General features: G+C 56.1%; 1 protein-coding gene across 1 annotated transcript in view; it reads left to right on the top strand.

Annotated features, from left to right (window-relative positions):
• EPHA2 (EPH receptor A2) overlaps positions 1-8,136 on the top strand; it is a 23,635-nt gene extending 15,499 nt beyond the window's left edge. The window contains exons 10-14 of the mRNA XM_008589284.1: positions 57-283; positions 503-652; positions 1,367-1,560; positions 2,205-2,360; positions 7,157-8,136. Of these exons, the coding sequence (XP_008587506.1) occupies positions 57-283; positions 503-652; positions 1,367-1,560; positions 2,205-2,360; positions 7,157-7,262 (833 nt within the window). The 3' untranslated portion in view covers positions 7,263-8,136. The remainder of the gene's footprint in view (positions 1-56; positions 284-502; positions 653-1,366; positions 1,561-2,204; positions 2,361-7,156) is intronic.
• Positions 8,137-10,496: the final 2,360 nt, after the last annotated feature.

Genomic DNA, 10,496 nt, shown 5'->3' with positions numbered 1-10,496 from the left:
AGGGTGGGTGGGGACGTGGGCTCAGGCTGGCTGGCGGCTGAGAGCCTATGTCTGAGGGCCTGTGCTCTGGCAGGAGAAGGACGGGGAGTTCAGCGTGCTGCAGCTGGTGGGCATGCTGCGGGGCATCGCGGCCGGCATGAAGTACCTGGCCAACATGAACTACGTGCACCGTGACCTGGCCGCCCGCAACATCCTTGTCAACAGCAACCTGGTCTGCAAGGTGTCTGACTTTGGCCTGTCCCGTGTGCTGGAGGATGACCCCGAGGCCACCTACACCACCAGTGTGAGTTGGGGGAGGGACTGTCACAACTGGGGGTGGGAGCCCTCAAGGGGAAAGCAGTCTTGGCCCTTCTCTGGGGTCCTCTCACCTGCACACCTGGGCGTGGACCTCAGGAGGTAAGGACGCCTATAGGAACACGGAGGAGGAGCCCCGAGACCTGGCTGTGACAGTCCTGTGCCCAGCCAGAGGGGACAGTGGTGACTGGGTTTGGGTCTTTTACAGGGCGGCAAGATCCCGATCCGCTGGACAGCCCCAGAGGCCATTTCCTACCGCAAGTTTACCTCGGCCAGTGACGTGTGGAGCTACGGCATTGTCATGTGGGAGGTGATGACGTACGGCGAGCGGCCCTACTGGGAACTGTCGAACCATGAGGTGGGCCCCTTGCCCTGCCCAGGCCTGCCTGGACCTGAACTTGAACCCTTTACTCATCCCTAAACCCCAGGGGCTGGACAGAGAAGTTTTGGGGACTAATCTTCATCTGCTACAGATCATTCTTAGGTTCACTCAGTAAATGTTTATTGAGGACCTACTATGTGCTGGGCCTTGTGCTGGGTTCCAGGATCCAGTCCCTGCTTATAGTTCAGAGAGAGCAAAGACAAGGAAACAAGGAGTGTGGGATGTGTGTGTATCTGTGTGTGCGTGCCTGCGTGTGCATTCACGTGTGTGCATGTGTGTGCGTGTGTGTGTGCTCGTGTGCCAGGTGCCTCACCCAGCCTGGAAGCCTGGGAAGCTTCCCAGAGGTGGTCACATCTCTGTTGAGACCAAGGATGCAGTAAGATGTCCAGGTGAAGAGACGGAGGGGAAGTCCAGAGACAGGAGGGAGGCTGGGAGGCTGGGCCACGGGGTCCACAGTGTGGCTGCCGCCTGGGGTGCCCTGTGAGGGAGCAGGGTCAGAGTCCATCTGCGAAACTTTGGAGATAGCCCCTTAGCACCTGTCTTTTGTACAGCTCTGAAGATTGTGTGTTGGACTTAAGAGAGGCCCATCCATCTGTTTCTGGGGCTCCCTTCCCTCCCCTCCCCTACCTACCTGCATATGCTGGGGCCCTGGGGGCCTGGCCGCACCCCTGACCATCATGCACCCCTCAGGTGATGAAAGCCATCAATGACGGCTTCCGGCTCCCCACGCCCATGGACTGCCCCTCTGCCATCTACCAGCTCATGATGCAGTGCTGGCAGCAGGAGCGCGCCCGCCGCCCCAAGTTCGCCGACATTGTCAGCATCCTCGACAAGCTCATCCGAGCTCCTGACTCCCTCAAGACCCTGGCTGACTTTGACCCTCGGTGAGTTCCATGTCTTCTGCCCGGGGCACGGGGGAGGGGGGCAGCTGCACTCCCGCAGACTCCTGAGCTACTTTGGTACAGTGGCCCACCAGGGGATGTCGGGGGGCAGGAGGGGTGCTCAGAAGCTGTGCATGGGGTTTGCTTAGACTGCACAGGGTGGGCTGCCGTGCACCTGGAGCAATCAACTTCTACAGTGAATGTGCCGGGCACCGCGCTTAGTTAACGTGTTTTAACTCATTTAAACAACCTACAAGATGGGTCCCATGATTACCCTTTTTCATAGATGAGGAAACTGAGACACAGAATGATTAAATATGTTGCAGGGCTGGAAAGTGGCCAGGCTGGGATTGTGACTCCTGGATCCTGAATCTCTGCTCATAACATTTCATTATTCAGTGGATATTGGTGTAGTTTCGTTAGTAGGAGGGGAGAGCAGCAGTAGCTATAAACATGGAGCGATCCCAATATGCCAGCTGTCTCACTGAACCCTCCTTGATTTGGCTACCTTGCTGCCCAGATGAGGAAACTGAGGCACAGGGCAGCCAAATGAATGGCGCAGGTTAGGGAGCAGCAGGCTCGGGGTCCAGGGTGGGCGGGACGGGGTGCTGCAGCCCCTCACCGTTGGCTGGTGGTTCCCATTACAGGGTGTCCATCCGGCTGCCCAGCACCAGCGGCTCGGAGGGGGTGCCCTTCCGCACAGTGTCTGAGTGGCTGGAGTCCATCAAAATGCAGCAGTACACAGAGCACTTCATGGCGGCTGGCTACACCGCCATTGAGAAGGTGGTGCAGATGACCAGCGAGTGAGTCGGACCCCACCCTGTCCCCACCTGCCTGCCTCCCACCTGCTGAGGCTGCCTCTGACCCCACCACCCAAGCTTCTCCCCACCTTCTTTGTTCTCTCTCTTTCTCTTGGGGGAGAGAGGCTCCTTGGGAGGAGCAGAACCAGGCGACAGCCAGCAATTCTGGGCGCCCACCCTCGGCTCCTTCCCCTTTCTGCATCTTTTTCCAGAGTGGGAAAATAATAGTAGTTGTAATGCTAACAGTAGCTGCCATTTACTGAGGGCTGACTATGGCCAGCTCTGTGCTTGAGCACTTTAAATCAGTCCTCATGAGAACTCAGTGGGGTAGGTCCTGAGCATGTCCCCACTGGACAGGTGAGAGACAGGTGCAGAGAAGTGCAGTGACTTGTCCAGGATCTCACAGCCACTTGGGGCAGAGTAGGATTCCAGCCCTGGTCATTCAGGGTCCACAGCTTAGGGACTATAGAGGTCATCAGTGGGGAAACTGAGGCTGAGAGGTTATCTAGCTTGCTGGAGGTCACTTGGCCAGTTAGGGGAGGCATTCCTCTCCAGGATGCCCTGGTTGATGCCCAGGAGAGAGAGCCCCTGGCCAACCCCTCCCAGGCACTTCTCCCACTTGGTTGTGTCTCAGCCCTACAGACTGGCCTGGGGAGAAGTGCCGCTTTCCCCCTGCCAGTCCTGGGCTTGGTCCTTTGTCAGGCTGTCCCCGGGAGTTCCTCTCTCCTTGCCAGTTCCAGCATTGGGACCTTTCCCGGCATGGCCTTGGCTCAGACACCTCCTCCCGTCCCAGGAGGGAGAAGACATTATCTTCTTAACCTTTTGTGCTTCTAAAAATAGTGGTGGGTCCCCACAGCTCAGCTTGGGCAGGGTCCAAGGTCATGGCAGGAACAGTCTCTGGGGTGGGAGGTTTTGGGAAGCCCACAGAGGCAGCAACTGGGCCTCCCGCTGTTCTGGGTTACAGAAGTTCTGGGATTTGGGCCTGTGCACGAACATTTTCCAGGGCCTCAGGAAGCTGCTCAGCTGGGCTTTTGACCTGCTATGACCCGCCCCAGGGTTTGTGATGGGAATCAGGTGGGGCAGAGCTGACCAAAGGGGGCACAGAGATGTGAGAGGGGAGACGGGTCCCAGGATATCTTTTGCTGCCAGCCAGCGGCAGGGCCACAAGCTTGGGCTGTGCAGTCACACTGGGGTTCAAGTCCCACGGGTGCCACTTTGTAGGTGACCTTGATCAATCAAGTTAGGTCCAACTCTGAGCCTTGGTTTTGTTTCCTGTGGTGGGGTTGCATGGGGGCAATGCGGACAACACCCCTGGGACATGGCAGGACTTTGATTCGTGTCGCTTTCCTCTTTTCCTTCACTCCCTTGCCTTCTGCCTGGAGGCCATGGGCAAATGCCAGGGTTCCCAAGCTCCCTCCTTTTCCATGGGATCCTGCAACAGCCCCCTTTGCCCCTCAGGGACTCCCACCAAGGACAGCTTCTCTTCTGGTGACCAGAGCAGAGGGCAAGAAGTGCTTACAGGAAACACATGTTGTTAGAAGCTTCCCGAAATAGCCCGGGGTGCTCCTCGCCAATTCCTTTCCCAGGAGCAGGGACAGGGCTCTTCTGGATGGATGGAGGCTGTGTGTGTCTGTGTGCGCGCCAATTCCTTTCCCAGGAGCAGGGACAGGGCTCTTCTGGATGGATGGAGGCTGTGTGTGTGTCTGTGTGTGTGCGCATGTGTGTGTGTGTTGTTTTGAGAGGGCCTGGATAAAGGCAGGAAGTCATTCAGTGACCCCCCCCTCCTCCCACAGCCTGCTGGGGCTCAGAGCTGGGGCCCGTGTGACTTACGCCACCGCTGCCCCTCCTTTCCCCTGCTGCTCTTGCCTAATAGATGGGATCTCAAAGCACTTTTTTAAACCTGAAGACTGTGTCTGCACACGCTGTGAGTCCCCATGGCAGGCGCTGAGCGGGTCACAGGAGAATTCATCTGTTTTGAGATGGCTTCAGGGTTTAGGCTTCAATGCCCCACTTGGTCTCCCCACTTCCTTGACCCCCTCCCACGGGACTGGCTGCTTGCTCCCCTCTGATCCCACAGCTGCTGTCTCTTCCCAGCTTGGGCATTTACCACGCTATTTGGAGTTGGGTGGGTTTCTAGCTAGACTAGTTCTAAATGTTTTTTGAGGAGCTGATGAAAGGGGTGGATGTTACCTCCCCAGAAAAGTGCCCAGCCCCACAGCAGGCCCTGGCCAGTGTGCAGCACACGGCGTCCTGCGCAGGTGCTGCAGGCCCTGCAGGCTCGCGCTAGGGGCTTACGGTTTCGCCTGCCTGCCCTCAGCACAGGCTTGGTGCTAAAGGAATGCTTGCTGGGCGAGTGAGGCTTTTCTCACTCCCCTCTCCTTCCACCAGGGCCAGCACACAGTAGGTGCTCACTGGGCACATGACCATGGAATTTCCCAGGGCCAGAGCTAGTGTGAGTGTTCAGGAGAAAGACCAGATGGTGCAAAGGTGGCCTCAGTCACATGACCCTTTGCTCCCATCAGGGCAGTTGATGACAGTGGGTGCCCTGCATCCCTGAGGGGGAAACTGAGGCTAGGGCAGGAACAAGCTTAGGATGGTCTGCAATAGACCACAGGCATTGGCTGGTCTGTGACCCTCGTCCCAGTGTGTCACTCTGTGATCAGGAAAGAAAGGGTAGGTTTGGGGGGCTTTCTGTTGAAAGAGTAGGGGCCAGGGACAGGCTGCTCAGGAGCCTCTAATCAAAGCCTCCCATTGAGGGCCAGCCCGTGGCTCACTCGGGAGAGTGTGGTGTTGGCCACGGGTTCGGATCCCTATAAAGGGATGGCCGGTTCACTCACTTGGGAGAGCGTGGTGCTGACAACACCAGGCCAAGGGTTAGGATCCCCTTACCAATCATCTTTTAAAAACAACAAAAACAAAAAAAACAAAATAAACAAAGCCTCCCATTGTACAAATAAAGACACTGAGGCACAAAGACAGCACTGGATGGGCGGGCTCAAGGCTTGGACGTGAGTCTAGGACTGGAATTCAGCCTCCCACCTCCCTTCCCAGCACTTTTGCCTCCCAATCCGGCCTCAGAAGCAAACTCAGCTCCCACCCTGTGAGATTAACCACTCCAGTCTAGGAGAGGGGACTGAGGTGGCCTGGCAATGGCTCAGTCCCCACTAAAGCATTCATTCGCTCATTCATTCAGCAGATACTCCCTGAGGATCTGCTGTGCACCCGCTTTATTATGCACTCTGGGTGGGGGGTGGGGGTGGGGGGTGAGGGGCCCAGCACTTGCCCTCCTGGAGCTCACATAACCCGCTGTTATGTTCTTAAACCATGCATCAGGATCTTCTGGGACTTGGTCAGGCCCAGTGTCCCCACCCCACCTTCAGAACTTCAAGTTTGTGAGCTTGGTGTTGGGCCCAGCATCCTGTCATCTTCTGAAATGTCTGCTCCCCCGGTGGTCCGAGTGCTTGACCAGGGCCTGCAGTTCAAGACCTACAGGCGTGGGGGAAATGCCACTTCTTTTTTCAACACCCCCAGCCGTGTAGGTTAGAAATGTCACACGGGTGGTAGGCTAGGAAGTTCCCCCAAACGTCCACCTCTGGCCTTCCCGGTGCAGTGGGAGCCACCAGCCTCCTGGATGTCCTAGAGCTGTGCCCCCCCCCCCCCCCCCCCAGGCCTGCCCTTCCCCACTCAGCACTTCTCCCAGAGCTCCGGAGCCTGTGGGAAAGTCATGTCTCCGGAATTGCAAATAGGAGCTTGTACCATATAATTAGCTCCGTTTACAGCCAAGAGACGGCCCATAAAAACCTGGGTGTTTTCATGGGTTTGGGCTGGTGGGTGAGGACGGTAGAGGAGAAAACTCCCAAAGTGAGCAATAAATGTCCCTCTCACGGGCTCCTGGGAGCATAAGTGGTTTTACAAGGGGATGGAGGGGCGTGGAAAGGGGGGACCCAGGGAGCCTGCACCTCACGGGAGGTGGGAGAGCTTTCTGACACCGATACTGCCTCCCCCTCTGCCACCAGTTTCTGTGGTCCCCCACACTCCAGTTGGGCACTATTATCCCATTTTACAGGTGAGGAAATTGAGGTTCCCACAAGGGAAGACACCGGCCTCAAGTGACCTAGTCGCTGGATCTGGTGACCCACAAGCCCTTCCCATTAGAGACTAGCAGAGCTTTAACCCTTGATGGCCCTTCACCAAGTATTTCCCGAGTCTTTCCTTAGATACCAGCAGTGGGAACTTGGAGAGAGTCAAGGCGAAAGAGTGGATGAGAAGAAACCTTGGGCACAGGGGCTTTGAGCAGCACCCCTAGGGGGTCCCTGGGACCTGGTCCTGGCCTCGTGGTCACTGGAGGCATTAGGAACAGACTGTGGGGTGAGGAGAGACGTTTATCCATAGCTGGTTTGTGTCCCAGCTCTTCCACCTCCCAGTTGTGTGACCTTGGGCAAGTCACTTCACCTCTCTGAGCCTCAATCCTCGAATCGGCAAAATGGGGGTGAAAAGAACACCCACCTCACAGATAATTGCGAAGGTTTGATTTTGAAGAAAGAGCTTCTTACAGAACCAGCACTATCGTTTTCCTGTCTTAGCGAGCTTCTAGGGTGCACTGATTCTAGGATGTGGATCCCCCTCTCTTGCCTCCCTAACTGGAGCTCTCTCACCCCACATGTCCCCAAGGCCCCCTGTCTGTCCACCCCTTCTCCCCCGCTCTGCCTCTCTCCCCCGCTGCCCACCGCACCTCGTCCAGCCTGGCCCCCTCCCCGGCTCCAGCCCCTAAGTCTCCCTCTCTCCCTCCCCACCCACAGCGACATCAAGAGGATCGGGGTGCGGCTGCCTGGCCACCAGAAGCGCATCGCCTACAGCCTGCTGGGACTCAAGGATCAGGTGAACACAGTGGGGATCCCCATCTGAGCCCCGACAGGACCTTGCGCCCCTTCGGCCAAGAATACTTGAAGAAACAGAGTGGCCTCCCTGCCAGCTCTGCGCTGGGGCACTGGGGACCTTATTTATTTCCACTCATTCTCTATTGATGCCACCCTGAGGCCTCTACTGGGGGGTCTTGGACGACACCCTGGCCTGAACTGAGGAAATGCTCAGGGATCCTGGTCCAGGGCTCTGTTCCCCTACAAGGGACAGATGGCTAAGCACTTAGCAGGCACCTCCATGTTCCCAGCATCCCCTGGGGCAGGAGCCCCGCCAAGCCTTTGGACATACACGTGGAACATTTCCAAAGTGACCACCACTTCGCCTTTTCCCACAAGAGGCCATCTTGGGCGAGGGGGGTCAGCCCATGGCCGCATGAACAGGGTACCTCAAGCCCCACACCCTCACTAGAAGAGGGCAGACAGTGAACTTGGCTGGGTGAGACCCAAAGTGGCCCCGTCCCTCTGATGCTTTTCTCAGACCCCCAGGCCCTGTCCTCGGCCCTACTAGGCCAAACTTCCTGGGGCCCTCACAGGATGCTTGGTTGTGTTGAGGCATTTTTAAATATATATTTTGTACTTTGTGGAGAGAATGTGTGTGTGGCAGGGGGACCCCGCCAGGGCTGGGGACAGAGGCCTGCGTCAGACATTCCCGGGCTGGGGACCGGTGCTGCAGGAGGTTCCTGCCCATTTCCCGGTCCTCCCCATCTCTCACCTCTTTAGACATTTACTACTCTGTCAGTGTTAATGATTTGTTTTGTTGGGTATTTTTTTTGAAACTTAATTTATTATTATTTTTTATATTTATTGTTAGAAAATGACTTATTTCTGCTCTGAATAAAGCTGCAGATGGTTCAAATTGATCTTGACTTTCAGTCTTGAGAGCAGCAGTGGGATCTGAGGGGCCTCCCGTGTGGGGAGTGGGAGGCGGATGGCTCCCCCAACCCCAAGCTTGTTTAAATAGCTTCTTGTGGAAAGCACACGTGTCTGTAACCCTGCGAGCAAGGGTGGGTGGGAGGTGGGGAGGGGGCCAGGGAGCTTCTGGAAGGCTGGGAGGCAGGAGAACCGTGAGAGCAGCAGTCGGCCTTCCTCCCACACGACTCCAATAGATTCTTCAACCCTCCACGGAGGACTCAGGTTTACAAAAGCTTTTCACAGGTTTTGGCTTGTTGGAGCCTCAGCACTCTGAGTTTTGTGGGTGGCCCCATTTTACAAAAGAGGAAAACTGAGACTGAGCCCAGTGACTGGGCTTGCTCAAGGCCACACAGCAAGTCAGGGGCAGAGGCCAGAATTGAAAGCAGGACCGGGAATCCTAATGAGATGCTTTTCTCAGACGAGATACAGCGCATTCAGGGTGATATGGCCGTAGACAAAATGCTTTCCTCATAGATGAGAAGGAGGCTCAGAGATGTTCAGTGATTTGCCGAAAGTCACACAGCAGATGCCTTGAGGGAAAGCCATAATCCCAATTTCAAACTCCAAGCCTTCCCCACTATGCCAGGTTGCTGCCCTGCGTGTCAGAGATTGTTCGTGGTGGGGCTTAGGAAGGTGTTGAACACAGGTGACCAGGGACTCGGCTAGGTGAGCAGAGATGATCTGGGGCCCAGGAGGAAGGCTTCCTGGAGGAGGTGACCTCAGAGCTGGTACATAAGGGACTAGTAGGAATTAACCAGGGAAGGGCCGGCCCAGTGGCTCACTGCTGCAGTGCGCCGCTTGGGAGCACAGTGGCGCTCCTGCCGAGGGTTCGGATCCCACATATAGAACGGTTCCCGCTCACTGGCTGAGCGAGGTGCGGGTGCAACACTGAGGTTTGCGGTCCCGTTGCCGGTCCCGGTCCGGTACAGGCGCGACACTGAGGGTTGCAATCCGTTGCCGGACACGAAAAAAAAAAAAGACAAAAAGGAAAAAAAAAAAAAGGAATTAACCAGGGAAGCAGTGGGAGGGGGTGATGCAGGCAGAGAAAGAGTGGGGGTGTGAAACCGCACGAGTGTGCAAGGGAACCACAAGCAATGTGGTGTTAAGGTGTGACGGGGGGCGCTGGAGAGGAGTCCAGGTCCTTATGAGGCAGATCCAGGAATGGTGATTTTAAATCGAGGGCAATAGGGAGCCATTGAAGGTTTTAAGCAGGGTGTGGCATGATTGTCGTCACTGGTAGAGGCCGGCCCTGAACTCAGGCCTCCTGACTCCCAGCCAGGAACTGTGGGGAGACAGAGAGAGGCACTGGCAAAATTGGAAGCTTGCTCTGGGGTCTCAAGCCTGGCCTGCTCTGCTCTTTCTGCTGCTGCAGGAGAGCTGGCTCCCCTCTGAGTCCTGGCCCTCTGAGCATCAGCGAGACATGCCTGTGTTGGGTGGAGCTGGGGCCGGGTGAGGTAAGGGGTGCAGGAAGCAGCTAGCCAGGCCTTCCTCCTGTTAGTGCTGGGCCACCTGGGTGTGCTGGGCATGGTAGCTGAGTCAGGCCTTCCTGGTTCCTGACCCTGGCCTGGCCCGAGGGCTACCGTAGCTCTGTGGCTATGCTATGGCTGCTGCCACCACCACTGACAAAGCTGTTGGTCCAGCAGGGAATAAGCCTGCAGTTTGCAGACCCACAGCAATCTAGGCTGCAAAGGCAGGTCAAGGTCAGGTACCTGGTCACCAAGTACCTGAGCAAGTCTCAGTCCAGACTCTGTGCCCTTAACCCCCATGCCAGGTTGAATCCCATTCCCAAAGCAACTTGGCTACCTGATGGCCCCATTGGTGAGCAGGAATGGACACAGGAAGTGGCTCAGAGTGGGGGGAGGTGGCCTCATGCACTCTCTCCCTCGCAGCCCTGAAGGACATAAGGCCCTCGTAAAAGCCTGGGAGACTGCACAGGCCGTGGGTCACAGAGTGGGGTTCAGGGCTCAAAGGCCAGTGGGCAGCTGTCTGCGGACTCCGATGGACCCCACAATTGGCAGGAGGGGACATGTTATTTTTAAATTAAGTTAATGCCCAGATGGGATCATTTCAGACCCCGGAGTCAACCTGAAAGAGCTGCCAATGGCCAAACCTAGAACAAGTTGAGGAACAAAACAAATAACATAGTATTAGATCATACCGCAAAGTATAAAATAAATATACGAGTCTTACTGATATAAATAAGTTGTTGAACAAATAAATGGGAGAGACTAGACAAATTTTCCCTACAGAAGAATTCCAAATAATCCGAGGACATTCTTCCTCTTCCAATAGGGGGAGCTTACCTCGC

This window comes from Galeopterus variegatus, unplaced genomic scaffold (genome assembly GCF_000696425.1).
Source record: "Galeopterus variegatus unplaced genomic scaffold, G_variegatus-3.0.2 Scaffold5350, whole genome shotgun sequence".
Classification (NCBI taxonomy): Eukaryota; Metazoa; Chordata; class Mammalia; order Dermoptera; family Cynocephalidae; genus Galeopterus; species Galeopterus variegatus.
Note: the sequence above shows the minus strand (reverse complement) of the source record. Positions and strands in the feature narration are given on the sequence as shown.